General features: G+C 38.7%; 1 protein-coding gene across 2 annotated transcripts in view; it reads left to right on the top strand.

Moving 5' to 3' along the window:
* DCL1 (dicer-like 1) overlaps positions 1 to 22,896 on the top strand; it is a 39,373-nt gene extending 16,477 nt beyond the window's left edge. For both annotated transcript variants that reach the window (XM_088963447.1, XM_088963446.1), the window contains exons 4-21: positions 2,736 to 2,946; positions 3,168 to 3,562; positions 3,655 to 3,886; positions 5,189 to 5,361; positions 5,466 to 5,588; positions 5,683 to 5,843; positions 5,947 to 6,180; positions 6,276 to 6,426; positions 6,513 to 6,695; positions 18,527 to 18,688; positions 18,769 to 18,864; positions 18,980 to 19,605; positions 19,995 to 20,095; positions 20,203 to 20,402; positions 20,542 to 21,462; positions 21,570 to 21,734; positions 21,860 to 22,227; positions 22,312 to 22,896. In XM_088963447.1, coding sequence (XP_088819573.1) covers positions 2,736 to 2,946; positions 3,168 to 3,562; positions 3,655 to 3,886; positions 5,189 to 5,361; positions 5,466 to 5,588; positions 5,683 to 5,843; positions 5,947 to 6,180; positions 6,276 to 6,426; positions 6,513 to 6,695; positions 18,527 to 18,688; positions 18,769 to 18,864; positions 18,980 to 19,605; positions 19,995 to 20,095; positions 20,203 to 20,402; positions 20,542 to 21,462; positions 21,570 to 21,734; positions 21,860 to 22,227; positions 22,312 to 22,495 — 4,686 coding nt within the window. In that variant the 3' untranslated portion in view covers positions 22,496 to 22,896. The remainder of the gene's footprint in view (positions 1 to 2,735; positions 2,947 to 3,167; positions 3,563 to 3,654; positions 3,887 to 5,188; positions 5,362 to 5,465; positions 5,589 to 5,682; positions 5,844 to 5,946; positions 6,181 to 6,275; positions 6,427 to 6,512; positions 6,696 to 18,526; positions 18,689 to 18,768; positions 18,865 to 18,979; positions 19,606 to 19,994; positions 20,096 to 20,202; positions 20,403 to 20,541; positions 21,463 to 21,569; positions 21,735 to 21,859; positions 22,228 to 22,311) is intronic.
* The last annotated feature ends 280 nt before the right edge of the window (positions 22,897 to 23,176 follow it).

Genomic DNA, 23,176 nt, shown 5'->3' with positions numbered 1-23,176 from the left:
GCGAAATCTAAGGGATGCAAGTCCACCAAGAAGGAATTCCCTTGAAGCTTGAGGGTCAGGGACTTGCAAACACCATTACATTGGATCTGGTTCCCATTAGCTATGTGGATGAGGAAGGATTATATGGGCTAGATGTCCAGACCCAATTGCCGAGTTATCATTGTCGTGACAAAATTTAGAGAACTGCCGTTATCAATCAAAACCGACACCCACCAGCCCATCAGCTGGCTCATAACCCTCGTAGTCTGTGGGGGTTCCATCTCAACTAAGGCCTGTTTGTTGGTCTTTCTCCTCAGTCCCCACATGTTCACTGGGTTCTTCAGTCTCTTCATCTAACTGAAGCAAGTAGAATTGCTGGGCCTTACAACGATGGCCCGGAACAAATTGCTTATCATAGTTATAGCAAAGCCTTTATCTTTGTGGCCTTGCATTTCCTTCCAGGTGAGCTGTTTGTATGGTATAACAAGGGGTCCAGGTCCAGGAGTGTTAATGCAGCTGGGCTTAGGTCTAGTGGGTGGTGTCTTAAGAATAAGGCCCATGGGCTTGGGAATCTTCTTTAAACAGTTTAATCTTTCTTCCTGTATCTTGGCAAGGTCAATAGCTGATAGTATGGATGTTGGTTGCATGGCCTTGACCTCAACCCGGATATCATCCTTTAGACCTTCGACAAAACACTGAACTGGGGCCTTCTCTACCCATCCATGAACTCAGTTGGTCAATCTCTCAAATTCAACCTAGTATTCTCTAATCGTACTAGTTTGCCTCAGCTTGTCTAGTGCTCCGTCAAAGTCTTGGTAGCCAAAAGGGCCAAATCGAATGAAGTGGGCTTCTACGAAGGTGAGCCAGGACAATTGAGGATGTGATTTGTGGTACCATGGGTACCAAAGACTGGCTTCACCACCCAAATGCATCAAAGCCATTAACACCCATTGGGCTACAGGTATTTCATGGAATTTGAAATAGCATTCTATTCAATAAAGCCATGGTGTAGGATCCTCACTTGAGAAGATCGGAAACTCCAATTTGGTCATTCTTACTGGCCAACAACTCGTCTTGTGATGCTGCTGTTGTTGGATGCTTTTCGCTCGCCATTCTTACTCTGAAGCTGTTATTCTCTTGAATTTGGAAGCTATCACTGTCAACACCTCCTTCAAGCTGGTCTACTCTCTCCTCAGTGGACATGGATCTGGTTTGCGGCATCAGTGGCTATGCTCTGATACCAGTTGTTACAACTCAATAAGCACTGAAGTTAACTCAGAAGAATGATTCAATGTTTGATTACAGGTAAGAAAAGGAGTATGATTCAATAAGCACTCTGCTCTGCTGAGTGCTTCTTGTTGGCTGCTCTATATAGTCTTATTACATTTTTTTTTGCTGCTTGAACTGGGCCTTGAGTATGAGCCTGCTGGGCATCCTGCTGGACCGGGGCTTGCTGCTCCTGGGCTGCTTTCCTTAGCTTTTGGTTCATAACACCTGGCTTCGTGAGACAACTAAAAAAGAGAGGAATAATGTGGAGGGAAATGAGAGCAGCTCTGTTGTGGATTATTTGGGAAGGAAGGAAAATGACAGATTTTTAAAGACAAATGCAGCACAGAAGAAGACATAATAAGCAGTATAAAGATGAAAGTGGCACATTGGGTGAAAACAATGGAAGCTTATAAGGTCTTCTTGGTAGCAATGAATTAATGGGAAGTGGTGACAAAGTCCACAATTGTGAAGGACATGGTTGTGTTGGAGTGGTTTTGATGGAAGCTCTTTGGGCAATCTTGGACCCTCGGGAGTTGGGGGAGTATTTAGAAATGAAGAAGGTGTGGTGGTAGCAATGTATTCAAGATCGATTGGACACAGGGACTCATTAAAAGCGGAGGTTTTACCTTGCTTACAAGTTAAAAGGGTTGGTATTAGGTAAACAGCTTGGGATGAAGCAGGTGGAGGTTGAAGGGGACTCAAAACTATTTATCTCCTGGATAAGCTGCAACAATCCAGGTGCTTGGATGTTCAAACAAAGTTTTAGGGAGATGAGAAGGTTGGATATAGAGGTAGAAGCTACATTCAAATGGGTGAAAAGAACGGAAGTGGATTTTGGTTGATGTCCCAGCAAAGCAAGGGGTTTTTAGTGAACTGCTTTTTGTGCAGAATTGTAAGGGGTCGGATATACATGAACGGGTTGCTGGATTAATTTTACAGTATCATATTTAATGATTTAAGTTTTCAATTAATGAAAGTTTCTTTTGCTGATCTGAAAAAAAGATTATTGCGAAGATTGCCTTATGATGCTCTGCTGTGAAAGGAGTTTGCTTCCTCTAATACCTTTATGCTGCTGAGAGCGGAGTTTGTTTGATGTCTAATTAATTGTAATCCTTTCTGCTCTCTGTTACTGTTGTTTGGCTCCACTATGGCTCTGTGTTTGAATAGGGGTGGGTTCTGTTGTACTGTTGTTCTGCTATTAGCAATAAAATTCCCTTTCCTTCTTCCAAAATATTTATAAATAAGTTTCATGGTTACAGAGCAAAAAGAAAGGACTAATCCAATCTTGGTTGTTATTCTTCCTTTGAAGTGCAAAACTAGCTATATTTCCAATTCATTTCTATGTTAGATTAATTATGCAACACCAGCAGTGTCTCTTATAGTTCTTTAATTTTTCTTTAAACTTACTTTTTTAGGTAATTGCTTATAATGAACCAAGTATTATACTTATTTTTCTGCTTGACAGTGACTGCTTCCTTCTACTGCAGGTTCTGGTAATGACGGCTCAAATTCTTTTGAACATTCTCAGGCATAGTATAATCAAGATGGAATCCATTCATCTCCTTATTTTGGATGAGTGCCATCATGCTGTGAAGAAACATCCATATTCACTAGTGATGTCTGAGTTCTATCATACCACTCCAAAGGAAAAGAGACCTGCTGTTTTTGGAATGACGGCTTCTCCTGTCAACTTGAAGGGTATATATCTGTTGTGTGTGTGTGTGTTTGGGGTGGGGGGATTATGTTTCTGCAGAGTGCTAATGCCATCTTCTATCATATCCAAGAATAGCTACTTAACATGCTTAATATTAACTGATTCTCTCTTTTTATGCTTGCTTAATGTTTTTTTTTTTTTTTAATGTATTGTTTAGACATCTATCTTTCAGAGCATTTGGTTATTCGTTGTTCTTCTTGCACAGGTGTTTCCAGCCAAGAGGATTGTGCAATAAAAATTCGGAATCTTGAAAGTAAATTAGATTCTATAGTTTGTACAATAAAAGACCGGAAAGAGCTGGAAAAACATGTTCCTATGCCATCAGAAGTTGTGGTGGAGTATGACAAAGCAGCTAGCTTGTGGTCCCTTCACGAACAGATAAAACAAATGGAATTAGCTGTTGAAGAAGCTGCACATTCAAGTTCCAGAAGAAGTAAATGGCAATTTATGGGGGCCAGAGATGCTGGAGCAAAAGAAGAGCTGCGCCTTGTTTATGGTGTTTCTGAAAGAACTGAAAGCGATGGAGCTGCTAATTTAATTCAGAAATTGAGGGCTATTAACTATGCTTTGGGAGAGTTAGGACAGTGGTGTGCTTACAAGGTATCCATGGGACAGTGATGGTGGTAATTGCATTTCTATTCATTCAAAAAGGTAAAAGTTTATTCAACTAAGTATCCAATCCATTTCCACAGGTTGCACATTCATTTTTAATGGCCTTACAGAATGATGAAAGGGCAAACTATCAGCTTGATGTGAAGTTTCAAGAGTCCTACTTGAATAGAGTAGGTTCTCTCTTACAATGCCAGTTATCTGAGGGAGCTGTATCTGACAAGGATGCAAAAGGTGCAGATGGAGAGAATGGTAATGTTCAATATGGGGGTGATCCTGATGAAATTGAAGAAGGGGAGCTTCCTGATAGTCATGGTAGGTATTACTAATATGCTTTTCAAAAAAATTTAGTTAATTAAGTTGGTCTTTAGTTAAAAAAAAATCTATCATATCAAATCATGATAACTTGAGCCGCTGTCCTTTATGGCCGAATCTGAAATAATTGATAGATGAAAGTTGTTTTGCATTGACTTGTTGTTTGTAGATTCTTATAAGCCTTGTCTGAACTATATTGAGTCAGCTATACGAATCCTGTCCCTCCATTCCATTCTGTTCAATGCCATGATTAAAGTTACATTCATTTCTTCATAAAGCCCACTTGCTATCTCTTCATCTTCATCCAAATCAATTCTGACAGATGATTTATTGTTGGTTTGCTGAAATTTATGATAATGGTATGCTGGCCAATGGTGTTAAAGCTATTTATTACTTTCTTGGAAAAAACGGAAGTAGCATTGGAGTTGAATGATTTTTCTCTCAATTAGTCTTATTTCTAGTGTGTGTGAAATTATTGCAAAGGTGCTTTCTAATAAACTGAAATAAGCATCATAAGATATTGTTGGTTCAACACAAATGGTTTTGGAGAAAAGTGAAGTTTTAAACGTTATGGAGGTTTCTTTCAATCGATGCTTTGAAAGAAGAGGATATTAGATTTTTTTGGTTTTTTTGTCTTTAGGTAGCTCTTTACTGGACAGGGAGTTAGAAGAATGTATTTCTTTACTTTGAAAGTCAGAAGTGTAAAAAATTGACCTATCCACATGGGATGCTATGTCGATGGTAAGTTCACTGTGAACTCATCTTTTTATGATGCTTTCATTCAGAATCCCATGGAGAATTTTCCTTTTAAGGGTGTTTGGGGAAACCCAGGTCCTCCAAGGATGGAAGCATTCACATGTTTGCTCTGTTTAGGCAGTATTTTAATCATTGGTTTTTAAGGTCAAGAGGATTCCAAGTGAGATTTTCCATTTTAAGGTGGTATGCATTTCCAAGAGGAAAGAGAGCCAAAATCTTATATCATACCTTTTGCAGTTTATTTGGACTTATTGGAAATAGAACAATTGTCATATCATTCAAGGAATATCTTGTTCAACAAAGGAAATTGGTTTGGTGGCTGACATTTGTTCAATGATGGTAGGGTGATTATTGGCCCGTGGTTTTTTCTACAGAATCTTTTGGTTTGTGATTATGGTAGTCTTTTGATGTTGTACTGCCCAATGATTAAGATTTTGTTTGTTTTTGTTGTTGCCTCTTCATTCTTCAGCATATATTTCCTGTCATGTCCTTGGTAAGTATGTCATGAATTGGTATGTGAATTGTGTACCACTCTTTACTATCTAGTTGTCTCTGGTGGAGAGCATGTGGATGTGATAATTGGAGCAGCAGTAGCTGATGGAAAAGTGACACCAAAAGTGCAATCATTGATTAAAATTCTTCTAAAGTATCAGCACACAGAGGATTTCCGTGCAATCATTTTTGTGGAGAGAGTTGTGGCTGCATTAGTTCTTCCAAAGGTTGAAATTTTTAATGCCTATATTTGTGGTATCTTCATTATATAATTTTCTTTCCATAGCAAGGCTTTAGTAGTTGATGTATTATCTTCCTGTCAACTGTTCAGGTTTTTGCAGAGCTTCCATCTCTTAGTTTTATCAAATGTGCAAGCTTGATTGGACATAACAATAGTCAGGAAATGCGTACTTGTCAAATGCAGGATACAATTGCAAAATTCCGTGATGGTCGAGTATGTTTAGAAACTGAGCTATAATAAAACATAAATCTGCTGCTTTGATGTCTCAGGCAGTTTTTCATGAAAATTGAATAAATTCTATTGGCAGGTGACATTATTAGTGGCCACTAGTGTAGCGGAAGAAGGGTTGGATATTCGGCAATGCAATGTTGTCATTCGGTTTGATCTTGCAAAGACAGTTTTGGCATACATTCAGTCCAGGGGCCGTGCAAGGAAGCCCGGGTCTGATTACATTTTGATGGTTGAGAGGTACTTAGGCTGAACCTGATGCATGTTAATGAACTATTTGATGTATTTCATATTCTTGGACTAAATTTGGACATGAATCATCTCAAACAAATTTTGCATATAGGGGAAATTTATCACATGAAACTTTTCTGAGAAATGCACGGAATAGTGAGGAAACATTGCGAAAGGAAGCCATAGAGAGAACTGACCTTAGCCATCTTAAGGGTACTTCAAGGTTAACATCAATGGATGCAATACCAGGTTCAGTGTATCAGGTGGAGTCAACTGGTGCTATTGTGAGCCTGAACTCTGCTGTCGGACTAATACATTTTTACTGCTCACAGCTCCCTAGTGACAGGTGCCCATTCTTTATTATATGATTGACAGTATTATGTTGTTTGAATAGAAGATAAGGAAAATAAATCTCCTACTCTGTTCCTATCCTATATCTAGGTATTCAATACTTCGTCCTGAGTTTATTATGGAGAGACACGAGAAGCCAGGTGGTTCCACCGAGTACTCATGCAAACTTCAACTTCCCTGTAATGCACCCTTTGAAAAGCTTGAGGGTCCTTTATGCAGTTCAATGCGACTAGCACAACAGGCAATGCTAATATTCTCTTATGAAATTTATTATTAAATCCAGTTTTCTCTATGATGTCACTAATACAAGATTCTTTTATTGTCTAGGCTGTATGTTTGGCTGCCTGCAAGAAGCTGCATGAGATGGGGGCTTTTACTGACATGCTCTTACCAGACAAGGGAAGTGGGGAGGAAGGTGAGAAGGTTGACCAGAATGATGAAGGGGATCCTCTCCCTGGAACTGCAAGGCATAGAGAATTCTATCCTGAAGGCGTTGCTGATATTCTTTGGGTTGGTTCTTCTGTCCTACTGATATCTTGATGTGTGTATTTATCTTGCATCAGTCTTATGTTAAGCATGCCCACTGAAAGGGAGTGCAACCAGCACACCTGGGAAGACACTTTCATTGACCATAGTGCCCCTGGTATTTTATCCCTTTTGCAGATGCAATGATGACAAGGCCCACTCAAGTGGTGCCACATGGGTTCCATTAGCATTTTCCATCCACTTAAATGATTGAATGGGATTCTGTAAATGACCTTCACAGGGATGTGGTTATTACTTATATTTCACGTGAACTTTCTGACATATAGTTCACATATACCCCCTCTGTTAGAATCAATGTTTTAAAACGCGGAGGCGTGACGCGAGGCGTTCCACTACCTAGAGGCGTGAGGCGTAGTTCAAAACGCAAGAGGCGTAACCTTCCCGGACACAAGGAGAGGAGGGGGTTAGGAGCAAGGTTTAAAGTGTCGATGTCGATGGAAATGTTGCTTACCAAAATATAGGACATATGTCGGAAATGTCGAGGGGAAATATTGTAAAAATTAGAGACATTGTGGAAATATTATGAAATATGTGGAAATATGCAAAGATATTTTGTAAAATGATAAAAGAAGCATGAATACATATTTCTAGACTATTATCTTATTCCCAACCATTATATAAAGCTAAGAAATAACAAATTAGTAGATGATGATTTACTGATTTATTATGCATTTTGATGTTTTTACAAGGTTATCTGATATTTTGTTTTCTTATTTTTAATTCTGATTTATTATAAATTCTAATGTATTTATTTCACACTAGTAAATAGAAATACATTTATTCTGATTTTTTAAATATTAAAGTTATAATGCATTATGTTTTATTATAAATTTAATAAACTGATTCTCCTTTTTGTAGTATTAAGATTATGATAAGTTCTGATTTCTTATAAAACTTAATGAATTTATTATGATTTTTAGTACTAAGTTTATAATAAATTATGATTTAGTATAAAATTTATTAAATTTATTCTATTTTTTATATTAAATGTAGAATATGATTTATTATAAAATTTAATAAACATTTTCTGTTTGTAATAAATATTTAAAAAAAATACTATCTAGTTAATATTTTATTACTTGAAAAATATTTTATGCTTTATATTATAAAGTAATTAATTTATTCTTTTGTTTTTATATTTTGTTAATTCTTTTTTATAAGTATTTTGTTTGAAATATTAAATAGAAATTATTAATGGAAATCTTATTAATATACATTAGTCGACATTTTGTCGAAATTAGTTGACATCTTGTCGACATAATAGGAAAAACTGCATTTTTTTTGGTTATTTGGACCGATTTGGTTGACATTTCCGAAGTATAGGAAATGTTGACCGAAATAATGTAATTTTTATATTACCATCCATTTTCATGTCGATGAGCCTCAACATTGACATATGTCAGGCGACATTAGCGACATTTGGCGACATTTGAAACCATGGTTAGGAGAAGGAAGGGGGGATCTCATTTTTTCTTTATTTTTAATAAAAATCTTTTATATTAAGAAGAATAAAGATGCATAGCATTACTTGAAAGGGGGTCTTGTCGAAGCAGAGCCCCCCAGCCGAAGGGGCAGGGGGCAAACCACTTTGTTTCCCCTTATCTTTTCTTCCCTTCCTTTTCCTTTGTTTTTTATTCCTTTTCTCTTTTTTCTTCTCTTTCTTTTTCTTTCCCTTGCCTTCCCTTTCTTTTCCTTTGCTATCCTTTCCTTTTTTCCTTTTTTCTTTTTTTTTTTTTTGTCTTTTTATATAAGATGTGCATGAGGCGCATGAGGTGTATGCCTCTTGCACCTGAGGCGTATGCCTTAGAGGTGTTAGTGCCTTTGGCATGTGCCTTAGGGCGTTTTGGGAGCTCCTCGCCTGGAGGCGCGCCTCCAAGCATACACCTCCCACGCCTTTTAAAACACTAGTTAGAATCCTCTAAAAAAGGCATGAAAATGTCCAAAATACCCATGCAATTACTTTGACCAAAAAATATATGAATCACTACCCCAAACCCTTCCAAACCCTTCCAATTTCTTTTCTGAACTTGATTTATTTTCCAAATTTTTCCTTCATATCAATTGCTCAAATGTAAAGTTGTAACTTTAAATTCTCTTCTTTTTTTGTTTTCATAAAGTTTGTATTGTTTTTTTCTAGTGAAACTAGCCTCAATGGTAATTGCATGGGTATTTTGGACATTTTCATGCATCTTTTTAGAGGATTCTAACAGAGGGGGTCTACTTGCAACTGTGTCATAAAGTTCAAGGGAGGTGATTGCAATTAGAAAACTTCAAGGGAGGTTTTAGCAATGGTCCAAAACTTCACAGGAGGATTCAGAAATTTACCCCCAAAAAGCTTTAGGATTTGTGCTTTTAAAACCAAAATACAGAGACCCAATTTTAAATCCCAATCATTTACTTCTACTAGGATGTTCTCCAAGATAAGCCTTGACTTGTCAATGAATATTCAATTGCTTCTCTCCTCTCAGATAGACTCAAGAGCAGCTCCCTGCAGGGGGATTTTCTGTGTCTGTCTGAGTCCCCTAAGAAAACCAAAACCCAAGAAATAGAACTACCCCTAGAGGAGGTAAGAGAGGAAACCAGTCTACCTTGATTATTGGATAGAAAAGCATTGTTCCTCCACCAAAGGAAGCTCCTCCCAAAATCTAGTCTTGGTCCTAGAACAAGCATCATATCTTACACAATTCAAAAACAAAGGAAGCAATTGGAAATAGATCTCAAAGGACATGCCAATTTTACTCGCAACCACACTTACATGATTGCATCCCAGCCATTTGCATGCACCCCCTTAATACTGGCTATCACATCATGCCATAACCTATTCACCTCTAATGGAAATCTCTACAACCTTTGGACCAACTTCGGAGAATTCCCAAGTCTAATTATCTAATCCCAATGCCCCTTGATCCTTCATTCTGTGCATCATCTCCCAATATATTTAATGATCCTTCTTAGTCTACCCCCGGCTTCTAAAGGACGTCTCTGATCATTTTTTTCCGACCTTTTTGCGATCAGGCTAGGATTTTAAAAATGGAGAGGTGATAGGTGGGCTGGTTAGCTAGGGTGGAGTTGATAAGTAGAGGTGTCACTTGGGTGGGCACAGGTTGAGAAATTGTTGAAACTTGAATGGCCCTGGCCCAAAAAGAGCAACAAGTTCATCAACTATCCCCATTTTTGACTCCCTTAACCCTCTCATCAAGCCCAAATCCCGTGAGTTACCAATAAAAACCTAAGAGATCACTTTTCCTTTGTTTTCTGAGATAGAGTAAATGGAAGGGAACTCTCTCTAACGCAAATGTCTTCCTAGAACAACACTTTGTTACCTGTACAGACATCATATTCGATTTCAGGAAGCATAGTGGACAATATACCATGAATACCTTTCCACAGAGAACAATGAGAAGTGCTAGGGTCGAGACCTGCATCCCAACCATTGTTTGCCAATCCATGTATGCTAACAATCAGTCTAAACCATAGTCTATCCTGTTCCAACAACAGTCTCCACAACCATTTCCCTAACAAAGCTATGTTCCTCAGTTTGATATAACCTAATCGTAGGCCTCCATCATCCTTAGTCCTGAAAACTATTAAGAAATACACTGGTAAATTGGCCAAGGTAGATTTGATCAAAGTTATCTTACCCCCCAAAGAAATGTATTTTACCTTCCAGTTTGCAAGCCTCTTAGTAAATCTTTTGATCACTACGTTCCAGAAGTTGTCTGCATTAGGATTTCCTCCCAATAGTAGTCCCAAATATTCCAGTGGCCAATCCCCTACCTCACATCTCAAGACCCTACCTAGACTGTCCACCTCTCCCCTCCCTAAATTCACACCTATCACACAACTCTTGCCCAGGTTTACTTTAAGGTTTGAAAGTCTCTCAAAATGGTGCACTAATCTCTTTAGATTTAAGAGCTCTCTTTCCCTTTCCCTTTCACAAAACAATATAATATCATTTGTGTTAGAGTCGGCTAAGGAAGGATATTTCAGTCTTTTCATCATATGTTTATGTACTATGTTAGTTACACGTTCCACACTTAAGTAGGGGCGTATTTGACATTGTACCTTATTTTTGATATATATATTCGGCTTCTCGTTTCGACACTTCCTCCTCGTCTCTTCTTCTTTCTCTCTTCTCTATCTCTGAAACAGGTTCAGCTGATCTATTTTCACATGGTATCAGAGCATCGCTAAACAGGAGAAAAAGAGACTACAGCTTCATTCAATCAGATCCTCCTTCCTCTTTCTTTCTTTTATTTTGTTTCTGATCTGCGCAACCTGGAGTAAGTGTGTGAGAAGGTTGTGGCAATCCACAGAAGTCTGCAGTAACCTATTCAGGTGTTCCTAGGGTTACAATGGCCTAGTTACAGGTGAAAGGGGAGTGCGAAAGCCCTAGTAGGAGATTTCTGGATTGCCGTCACCATGTGTGACAGCCTTAGTCGTCGTGTGGTTGTACTTGTGGTGGTCTGAACCCTCTATTGAGCAGCTTCAAGAGGGATGTTTTTTATGGTGGTTATGGTTTCTTATTAGAAATCTTTTTTTTTTTATGTTAACAGAAGTGGCCGAATGTGTGCTTGGGTAGTATTGTGGTGATTGGATGAGGAGACGTTGTACGGTGGTGTGTGTTGGTGTAGTACTCAACAAACAATAGTTGACGTGTTTAGGACTGAAATTTTTTTTGGATGGGCAGAACCAGCTTCGTAGATTGAAATGGCATCAATTGGAGATGTTAGTGGTGACCAAAATCGAGTGTGATGATTTCCTCTAATTTTTTTAGTGTATAGATGACATCCATCAAACTCAACGGTGAAAACTATGTGCCATGGGCTAAGTCGGTGGAAGTGTTTCTTAAGGCTAAGAAGAAAGTAAAACATGTGCGGGAGGAGAAAACTACAACTGAATCATGATGTGCTTGGGAGCAGGAGGATTCTCAAATCATGATGTGGTTGTGGAATAGTATGGAACCTAAAATCAGTGTTAACTTCATGTTCTTAGACATAACAAAGGAAATATAGGAGCACACTAAGAAACACTATTCTGGACAAGACAACACTACGGGAGTTTATCAGCTTTATCAGGAGTACTTCAGTTTGCATTAGGGAAATCTGACCCTTGAGGAATATTATGCCAGTATGAGAAATCTTCAGAATGAACTTAATGTCTACCACCCCTTAACTCCAGATGTCAAGATTCAACAACAAAGGGAACAACTTGATGTTACCCGATTCTTAGTGGGGCTGAAATCAGAGTATGAACCTATCAGAGCACATATATTAGGTGGATTTGCCTTCCCCACTCTAGAGGAAGTGTTTGCCTGTCTCCGTAGGATTTCTCTTGGTCCCACAGAGAATACCATACCTCATGACAGATTAGTACTTGTTGGAACACGAGGAGGAGCTTATGGAAACAAAGGAGGTGGTTGTGCAGTTCGAGGGGGTCGTGGTAACCCTATGTTTGGTCGTAATAATGGTATTGGTGGAGGTCGTGATTCATTGGGAGGCCGTGGTGGAGGTAGAGGAAGCACTACTAGGAAACGTATCACACTGTGGAAGAGACAGACACACAATTACCTTCTGTTATGATCTACACGACCACCCTCCACATCGGCTAATCATGCAGCTATTGGTGGCAGTGAAGCCAGTGATAATCAACCACTTGATCCAATACCTTCTACAACCACAACTACTTCTGGGAAGGAGATGATGAGTACCCCAAGAGATGAGTATGAGAGATTCCTCCAAGCTACTTCACATCATAACACTGGCACCCTTGCCCATTCAGGTATGGCTTGTCTGGCATCAAAACCTTCACCCTGGATAATTGACTCTGGAGCCTCTAATCACATGACTGGAACTCCAGGTGTGTTTTCCTCTCTTTTTCAGACCTCCATATCACATAATGTTACCTTAGCCAATGCTTCTACTTCCCCCATTTGTGGTGTCGGTAATGTTGACATTGCATCTCTTTCTTTGTCTTCTGTTTTATATGTACCCAAGTTTCCATTTAATCTTATGTGTGTTAGTAAATTAACTAAGGCTCTCAATTGTTCTATCACTTTTTACCCTTCCTCTTGTATTTTTCAGGATCTCAAGATGAGGAAGAAGATTGGTGGAGGGCATGAAGCTAGTAGAATGTATTACCTTGACGGGGGTGGTTTTATAGTTGCACTTCAAACTTCTTTGACTCCTCTCCAGTGGAATTGTAGAATTGGTCATCCATTTCTTAAAGCTCTCAAGCTACTTGTTCCATCGTTGAGTCGTTTGTCTTCTTTGCAGTGTGAGTTGTGTCAATATGGGAAACACCACCTGGTTTCCTTTAGTTCTAGAGTTGATAGTCGCATGTTGAGTCCTTTTGCTTTGGTTCATTCAGATATTTGGGGTCCAATTAAAATTGAGTCCTATAATGGTTACAGGTATTTTGTTAATTTTGCTGATGACTATTCAAGAATGACATGGATTTATTTAATGAAAGAAATGAGTGAATTATTTTCCATTTTCCAAAAGTTTCATGCTGAAGTACATACACAATTTGGTATTTCAATTAAAATTCTCCATTCAGACAATGGTAGAGAGTATTTCCTTACTTCATTTCACCAGTATTTGGAACAATATAGCATTATTCATTAGACATCCTTTGCAAACACTCCTCAACAAAATGGGGTGGTTGAGAGGAAGAACCAACATCTACTTGAAACAGCTCGGTCTCTTCTTCATCATATGAATGTTTCTAAATGTTTTTGTAGTGATGCAGTGCTCACCACTTGCTTTCTCATTAACCACATGCCCTCATTTATTCTTGACGATCATTCTCCGTTCTCTATCTTGTTTCCCACTTTGTCTCCATATCCCTCGACTCCTAAGATCTTCGGATGTGTGTGCTTTGTTCAGAATCTAGGCCATGGTCTAGACAAGTTGGATGCATGCTCCATTAAGTGTATCTTTCTTGGCTACTCTAGGACTCAGAAAGGGTATAAATGCTACAATCCCATTACTTGGAAGTCATTTGTCTGTCCTAATGTTACATTCCATGTTGTACTTCTCAAGTCCTGATATTTCTCTTCCTCCCAAGGAGGTTTCTCTTCCTCTTTCGGTTGATAGTCCTATTCATGTTGTTCCCGTTGTGGTCGAGTCTCCACCTCCTCCAATGTAGGATCATACTGAAAGGCCACCAATCCGTCAAGTGTATACTCTCCGACGACCAACACCTCCTCTAGCTTCTACTTCGTTTGCAGATCCAGTTTCTTCCACACCCTAATTGTCTTCTGACCTTGACCCTCTTATTGCCTTGCAGAAAGGTAAACGTAGTTGCACTCTATAGTCTGCACTCCATATCCAATTATGTTTTTCTCTCACATTTTCGCTTCCCATCGCCAGTTTGTTTCTCTGTTATCTTTTGTGTCTACACCTAGGGATGTTCAGTAGGCTCTTACCTCACCAGGGTGGCGTAAAACTATGGAAGAGGAACTCTTTTCCCTTAATCACAATCATACGTGGGAACTCACCAATCTTCCCCCAAGTAAGCATGTTGTTGTTTGTAAATGGGTGTATACTGTTAAATATCTACCAGATGGGAGAGTGGAATGGATGAAAACCCGTTTAGTTGCCAAAGGATATTCTTAGCTTTATGGTATAGATTATGTGGAAACCTTTTCTCCTATTTCTAGGATTGGCTTAGTACGTGTGTTGATTTCCTTAACTGTCATGAATGATTGGCCTCTGTTTTAGCTTGACATTAAAAATGCCTTCCTCCATGGTGATCTTCTAGAGGAAGTGTACATGGAGTGTAAGCTCAAGAAGGCAATCTATGGGCTCAAACAGTCTCCCTGTGCTTGGTTTGGCAAATTTAGTGAAGTAGTGAAAGAGTTCGGAATGAGACAATGTCAAGTTGACCACTTAGTGTTTAACTATGATTCTAAAGCTGGGAAGGTCTTGCTAGTGGTTTATGTGGACGACATGGTCATCACTGGCAGTGATAGACTTGGGATTGATAGATTGAAGATCTTTCTACAAGATCACTTCTAGACAAAGGATCTTGGGAAGTTGAAGTATTTCTTGGGTATAGAAGCCGCTAGATCGAAGCAAGGCATAAACCTATGTCAAAGGAAATATGTTCTTGACCTATTGGAAGAAACAAGGCTTTTAGGTGCTAAGCCAGCTGAAACTCCCATGGAACTGAATGTGAACTTGGGCAGTGATACATGTGAATTATTTGATGATCTCGGAAGATAAAGAAGGCTAGTGGGAAAATTGAATTATTTAACTATTATTAGACTAGATATCTCATTTGATGTCAGTGTGGTAAGCCAATTTATGCAAAGCCCTCGAGTTCCTCACTAGGATGTAGTCCTTAGAATTGTGCAGTATTTGAAGGGGCTCCATGGTGTGGGTTACTATACAAGCCAGGGGGTAGTCCCGAAATAGTTAGCCATACATTAGACCTGTTCATGGGCCGGGCCGGGCTGGTTCAAGCCGGGCTTTTATTGTGTATTAACAAATTTTTTTAAGGCCTGAGCCCGAGCCCAGCCCGACCATCATGCCTACAACTTGGGCCCGAGCCCGGCCCTCATAAAAAGCCTGAGCTTGGGCCCAAGCCCGAAATTTAGCCTATACTATTATTATTATTAATGATGAAGCAACTGAATAGAGAGAGAGATTGAAATTATAACGAAAAGAATAAAATATATAAATATTAAATTATAAATATATATTTTAATAAATATTATATTATTTATATATTTTATATAATATATAAAATACATATTATATATTTTATAAAATATATAATACTGAGTCGGGCCAGGTCGGGCTTGGGCCAGGCTTTTTTGACAAATCCCGAGCCTGGCCCGAAACACAGTTGGGCTTACTGTGTTAAGCCCGAGGTCAGGCCCGTGGGCCTAATTATATGACCAAGCCCAGCCGGGGTGCGGGCCGGGCCGGGTCGGGTCGTCGGGCTACTCGACCCATGAACAGGTCTACTATACATGTGCATATTGGGCAGGCTCAGTATCTGATAGGAGATCCACTATAGGTTATTGCACATTTCTTGGAGGAAATCTAGTGACATGGAAGAGCAAGAAGCAAACTGTTGTAGCGAGGAGTAGTGCTGAAGCAGAATACAGGGCCATGGCATACACTACATGTGAACTAGTGTGGTTGAAAAGTCTTTTGCAGGAAGTCAGGTTCTCAATAAACAAACCCATGAAGCTATACTGTGACAACCAAGCTGCAATTCACATCTCATCCAATCCAGTTTTTCATGAGAGGACTAAACACATAGAGGTAGATTGCCATTTTGTAAGGGAAAAAGTCCTTAATGATGTCACAAGTATAGAGCATGTGAGAATATGTGATCAATGGGCAGACTTGTTCACAAAAGGGTTGAGTTCGGGATGAGTGAGCTATATATGTAACAAGCTGGGACTATATGATATACACTCTCTAGCTTGAGGGGGAGTGTTAGAGTCGGCTAAGGAAGGGTATTTTCAGTCTTTTCACCATTTGTTTGTGTACTATGTTAGTTACATGTCCCACACTTAAGTAGGGGCATACTTGACATTGTACCTTATATTTGTGTGTGTTTGTGTATATATATATCAGTTTGACACTTCTTCCTCCTCTTTTCTTCTTTCTCTCTTCTCCATCTCTGAAACTGGTTCGGCTGATCTATTTTCACAATTTGCAAACCGAAGATGTGTGACCACCACTTCCTCCCTCCCAGCTCTCCAACCTCTAATCAGGTTCTTAGCATCAGCCCTTGAAATCAGATCGCTTAGAACATCAGCTACTAGAGTAAAGAGGAAGGGTGACAACGGGTCTCCTTGTCTTAGGGCCCTTTTAATAGGAAAGAAATCCCTGGCTACTACATTCACCAATATGGAAAAAATGACGAGGAAATACACCCTTCACCCATCTACACCATCTTTCTCCAAACAACCTACAATTAAGAACTTCTGGAAAAGAGTCCCAATCCATAATGTCATAAGCCTTTTTCAAGTCCAACTTACAAACCAACCCCTTTTCCTTTTGTCTCCTTCTATACTCTATGCATTCATTTGCAATGAGGGTTGCAATAGGATGGCTGCAGGCAAAAAGTCTGGGGGTGTGGACTTTTAGACAGAAGATGAGGGAGATTTATTGCTTAGCAAGGGAAGCTGGAGTAATCTTTATTTGGACAAGGAGGTCAGCCAATAGTGTGGCTGATACTTTGGCAAAGCAGAGGACTCAAAGGGAAAATCTTTTTTGGGATATACTGTAAATCTTGGGATAAAATATGGGGTCAACACTCATGCTGTGAGTGATTGGCATTGTACTCCTTTACCAAATCAATGAAAGACACCCTTTCCAATAAAAAAAATGAAAGTTGTAACTGTTATTATAATGCTTTCTTTATCTTGTTTGTCTTTGCATTTGTTTTTTTTGACAGTGTTGCTGCTTGTGGTTATTCTCCCCTTGGTCCATCATTTCCATCTCCCCAAAATGATGGCAGTTCTTTTCTTAAGGCCAATACAGTTATTGATAAAACGCTTTTTTTAGGATTCATTATTTGAACCATTGGGTTATTTTGTTTCTTAGTACAATTGTGGGTTCCTCTCTAGGTAACTAAGAGCAAGAAAAGAATTTAAATTGTATAGCCTTTTGGTTTTTTTTTGTCTATTTAGGTGTGTATAGATATCCTAATCCTCACTTTGTCGAGGCTCTTTTCTTTTAATTTCGTTTTCTAGGATTAGATAACCATTTCTTCCATGGGTAGCAGGAAGTCACCATTGTTATGATTTACAATACAATTCATGATTAGAATCACAAATGCCTAGGGTATCAACTCTCAATTTGGACCTTGTGTCTGAATCCTTTTCCATAAAAATCTTAAGATTTTTGTGTGAACTACATTATTTGATTCTTGAATAATATGATTTATATGATTTATGCAATTTTAATCCAATTTGATCAGAATTACTTCTCTACTTCGTTACCTCTTTATTTCTATTTAGTTGTCAAGGGAGATTTATTTTAAGGCTTTATTAGAAAATGTTTCATTTTAATTTTGTATTGAGTTTATTAACCATCACAAGCTATTGTATGTGGATTATTTGACTTGAAAGTCAAACTTGATTATATCATCTTAGGCTTCTAGTATACAAGTGCTAAACTCAATTGTTTTAGATGCATATATGGTGGATATGGATTGAAAATAAGGTAAAATCACTTTTCAAAATGTATTTTGATTTTTTTGTTTATCTATTTTTTTATTAATTTGACAATTTTGTAAAAAACGGAAATAATCTTTTGATTTACAATACAATTCAAAATTCGAACAACTTTCTCGACAAGCCATTACAATTTTCAGAATATTGTTGCACCATTTCTATCCCTTTTCTGTGGGAGTTGACAATTTTTTCCTTATCTCTATATATTTAATAGCTCTTCTCTTGTAACCTTTTTTATTTTTGGTAAAGTCTTTTACTTTGCTCTTAAAAATTCTCTATATTTAGTAATGCAATTCTGTTAGTGGTAAAGCAGAATTTACAAGATACGTCATGGCATTTGTTGATGTTTTTTAACCATGATGCCTAGGCAAAGTAGCGTCAAGTCAGATGACAATTGTAGTTAATCTTTCTTGTACAAGTCATTGATTTTTCTAGTGTAATCATTTAGATGGTTGATGGGGATTCAATGGGTTCTACTTTAAGTTATTTCTTCAGTAATGAGGTGATATTTTCTTAAATGCAGGAGTAGGTTGATTTTGGTACTTATTGGAAGTTTACACGCTTTCTAATATAACTCTTTATGGTCTTGCAGGGAGATTGGATTTTGACTGGTAAAGATGTCTGCGATAACTTCAAATTGATTCACCTGTATATATATGCTGTGAAGTGTGTAAACGTTGGCGCTTCAAAAGATCCTTTTTTGACTCAAGTTTCAGATTTTGCAGTACTTTTTGGCAATGAGCTGGATGCAGAGGTACTCCATCTAATTGCTTTCTTATTGTTTTGGAAACTTGAATTTCTTTACTTCTCTAAAATCATCCTGATTTTTCCTAGGTTTTATCGATGTCGATGGATCTCTTTGTTGCTCGAACTATGATAACAAAGGCATCCCTCGTCTATAGGGGACCTATAGATATTACAGAAACCCAGGTAAGTTGTCTCTTGTTTTAATGAGCAATGTTCAGAGTGGGAACTTTCTTAAATTTTGGTTTTTAAAAATGCAAATTGGCTGTTAATCTAATTATTTACTTTTTTTTTCATGCAGCTGGTTTCTCTGAAAAGTTTTCATGTTAGACTCATGAGCATTGTTCTAGATGTGGATGTTCAACCCTCTACCACTCCCTGGGATCCTGCAAAGGCATATTTATTTGTTCCTGTTGTTGACAAGATATGTCATGATCCTATAAAAGAAATTGACTGGGATCTGGTTGAAAATATAATAAGTACAGATGCATGGAGCAATCCCCTTCAGAGGGCTCGTCCGGATGTTTACCTTGGTACAAATGAACGAACGCTAGGTGGAGACCGTAGAGAATATGGATTTGGGAAACTGCGGCATGGTATGGCTTTTGGCCAGAAATCCCATCCCACCTATGGAATTAGAGGAGCTGTTGCACAATTTGATGTTGTCAAAGCTTCTGGATTAGTTCCTAATCGGGATGCTATGGAAAACCTTGATGAGGATGTTACCCAAGGCAAATTGTTCATGGCTGATTCATGCATTGATGCAGAATCTTTAGTGGGGAGGATTGTCACTGCAGCTCACTCAGGGAAGAGGTTCTATGTGGATTCTGTGCGCTATGATATGAATGCTGAAAATTCATTCCCTAGGAAAGAGGGTTATTTAGGTCCACTGGAGTATAGTTCATATGCTGACTACTACAGGCAAAAGTATGTTTCCCTTTTAATCCTAAAGTTCATCCAATATTACATCTTCATCTTTCCATGAAAAGTAAAAAGAAAAAATATGCTCTTAGGAGTTTTTCCTTTACTTGCTGAAACTTGTCAACTGATCTTTGCTCACTATTGAATGCAAGGAATGGATAACTAGAATGCACCTGAAGTGTTGCGCTTGGGGAAGAAAAGCTGATTACAATCTATCAAAGAAGCATAAACCCGCTGACTACTGTTGCATGTGAAATATGTGTGCCCTAAAATATGTTCCTTATATTTCACCATGAATAGTAGCCTACAAGTCTTTGAATAGATTGGGAATGCTTTTGTTTCTTCTTGTGTGACACAAAGGTGCATTTGGTTATCCGTTTCTTCTATACTATCAGGTATGGAGTAGAGTTGATATATAAGAAGCAACCTCTAATAAGAGGACGTGGCGTCTCATATTGCAAAAATCTTCTCTCCCCTCGATTTGAGCATTCTGAAGGTTTGCTGTTTTGAAACCATCCACTTTATTCTGATATGCAAATTGCTCAATTACTTCACATATTTCTAGCAGTTGAACTTATGTACTTAATATCTTTTGGTTCGTAGCATGTGAAAGTGAATCTGATGAGGCTCTTGATAAAACATACTATGTGTTCTTGCCTCCTGAACTATGTTTTGTACATCCACTTCCGGGTTCACTTGTTAGAGGTGCTCAGAGGTTGCCCTCAATAATGAGGAGAGTTGAAAGTATGCTTTTGGCAGTTCAATTGAAGGATATGATCAATTATCCTGTTCTTGCTTCAAAGGTATCATATATCCCACCTCATCAGCTTTCAAGAGATTTCAGCAACTTCTCTTGTTGGTTCTTTTTTATTTATAATTTGTAGTAATTTGTGTCTTCTCCCTACCCCCCCACCCCCACCCCCCACCCAAAAAAAAATGCAGATCTTGGAGGCTTTGACCGCTGCCTCATGTCAGGAGACCTTCTGCTATGAAAGAGCAGAACTTTTAGGAGATGCTTACCTCAAGTGGGTTGTTAGCAGATTCCTTTTTCTTAAATACCCCCAGAAACACGAGGGTCAGCTTACTAGGATGAGGCAGCAAATGGTCAGTAACATGGTACTCTACCAGTATGCTCTAAATAAAGGACTCCAGTCATATATTCAAGCCGATCGTTTTGCTCCATCAAGATGGGCTGCTCCTGGTGTGTTACCTGTATTTGATGAGGACACCAAGGAAGCAGAAGTATCGTTCTTTGAGAAGGATGTTACACCACCTGAGGTTGAACCAGGAAAAAGCTTGTGTGGTGATTCATATGAAGATGATGAAATGGAGGATGGTGAAGTTGAGAGTGATTCAAGTTGCTATAGAGTCCTCTCTAGCAAAACATTGGCTGATGTTGTTGAAGCATTGATAGGAGTATATTATGTTGAAGGTGGGAAGCAAGCTGCAAATCACCTAATGAAATGGATTGGAATTCAGGTGGAGTTTGATCCTAAAGAGATAGAAAGCTCAAACAAGCCACGTGCTATCCCAGAAAGCATACTCAGGAGTGTCAATTTTGAAGCCCTGGAAGGTGCTTTAAATATTAAATTTAAAGACAGAGGTTTGTTGGTTGAATCCATTACTCATGCTTCACGCCCTTCATCGGGAGTTTCCTGTTATCAACGCCTAGAGTTTGTTGGTGATGCTGTTCTGGATCATTTGATTACAAGGCACTTGTTCTTCACATACACTGATCTTCCACCAGGCCGCTTGACTGACTTGCGTGCTGCCGCTGTAAACAATGAAAACTTTGCACGTGTTGCAGTTAAGCACAAGCTCCATCTGCACCTTCGGCACGGATCAAGTGCCCTTGAAGCTCAGGTCCATCTTCCCCTTTCTCCACCCTTGTTATCTTTTCATGTACTGGCCTTGGCAAATTTCTTTCTGCAGGAAGTTGTTGTGACATTAGTTTTGGTCTTTCTTCTCAGATTCGGGACTTTGTAAATGATGTCCAAGATGAATTGTTAAAGCCAGGGTTCAACTCTTTTGGCTTGGGAGATTGTAAAGCTCCCAAGGTACTTGGTGATATTGTTGAATCCATTGCTGGTGCCATTTTTCTTGATAGTGGAGGGGATACTTCTGTCGTGTGGAGAGTAAGTTTGAGCACAGATCATGCCTTTGGAGTTTTTAGATCTTGAATTATGCTATAAATTGCAGGCCCTGAAAATGTGTTGATTGGCTGATGCCGCTGATCTTTCTATTTTGTTGTTATTCCCAGGTTTTCCAACCGTTGTTGCATCCAATGGTAACTCCAGAAACCCTTCCAATGCATCCTGTCAGAGAACTGCAAGAGCGATGCCAGCAACAGGCTGAAGGGTTGGAATACAAAGCCACTCGAAGTGGCAATCTGGCTACTGTTGAAGTCTACATTGATGGTGTTCAGGTTGGAATTGCTCAGAACCCACAGAAGAAGATGGCACAGAAATTAGCTGCAAGGAATGCGCTCATTGTATTGAAAGACGAGGAAACATCCAAAGCTAAGAAGGGTGAAGAGAATGGAAAGAAAAAGAACGGCAGTCAAACATTCACTAGACAGACATTGAATGACATATGCTTGCGGAGGCAGTGGCCGATGCCTCAATATCGGTAAGAGAAGATTACCAACCTTCGAACCATATTCAAACTGTAGATTGATATTCCTTTAACATGCCTATGTTTTGTTACTTTTAGGTGTGTAAATGAAGGTGGTCCTGCACATGCAAAGAGGTTTACATATTCTGTTCGTGTGAATACTACTGATAGGGGGTGGACAGATGATTGCGTTGGGGAACCCATGCCAAGCGTTAAGAAGGCCAAGGATTCTGCCGCTGTTCTTCTGTTGGAGCTTCTTAATAAATGGTATCCACATCCATGAGTGGATAGTATGCTTCTCTAAAGAGTAAAGCTGCTCATCGAAAGCAACTCAACTCAACCCAAAGGTTCAGCCCTCCCAGACCAAGGATGGCCTGCAACTTAAATATGTCAATAAACATATAGGGCTGCATACAGAATCAGATACAGGTAGATCGAAATTTGTTTTATTTATATTTGGATTCGAATTGATCTTTTTGTTGGATTAATATCGGATTCAAATTGTATTTATGTTGCAATTTAATATTGAATAACGTCTGATAAAAAATGATATTGAATAACGTTAACAGGGTAAAACTATACACAACAATTGTAACCCATTAAAATGAACTAAAAATGATCTTGATATTATATATCATGAACAAAATGAATTGAAAATAAATTATATGAAACTAGTTCCATATAGTTGAGATAAGGCTTAGATGATGATGATTAAATTGAATTGAGTCGTCATGGATCAGATAGAGGTGGTTCCATATTCCATTAAAACATGGGTTACCCTTAACCAGATCAAATTCAAATTTGGATGAAACAGATATTGTTCATAGCCTTTTATGCAGAGATTTGATATGAGATATCGTCCAATCAAACCTTACCATTAGCTGGTGTTTGGCATCGATGCCGTTGCCTCAGCCATTTTCTGAGAAAATGGTGCTGTAAGGATGAGGTCTATTGCACCATTTTC

The sequence above is a fragment of the Nelumbo lutea genome, chromosome 1, assembly GCF_056320005.1.
Source record: "Nelumbo lutea isolate HS-2025 chromosome 1, American lotus-T2T, whole genome shotgun sequence".
NCBI lineage: Eukaryota > Viridiplantae > Streptophyta > Magnoliopsida > Proteales > Nelumbonaceae > Nelumbo > Nelumbo lutea.
Note: the sequence above shows the minus strand (reverse complement) of the source record. Positions and strands in the feature narration are given on the sequence as shown.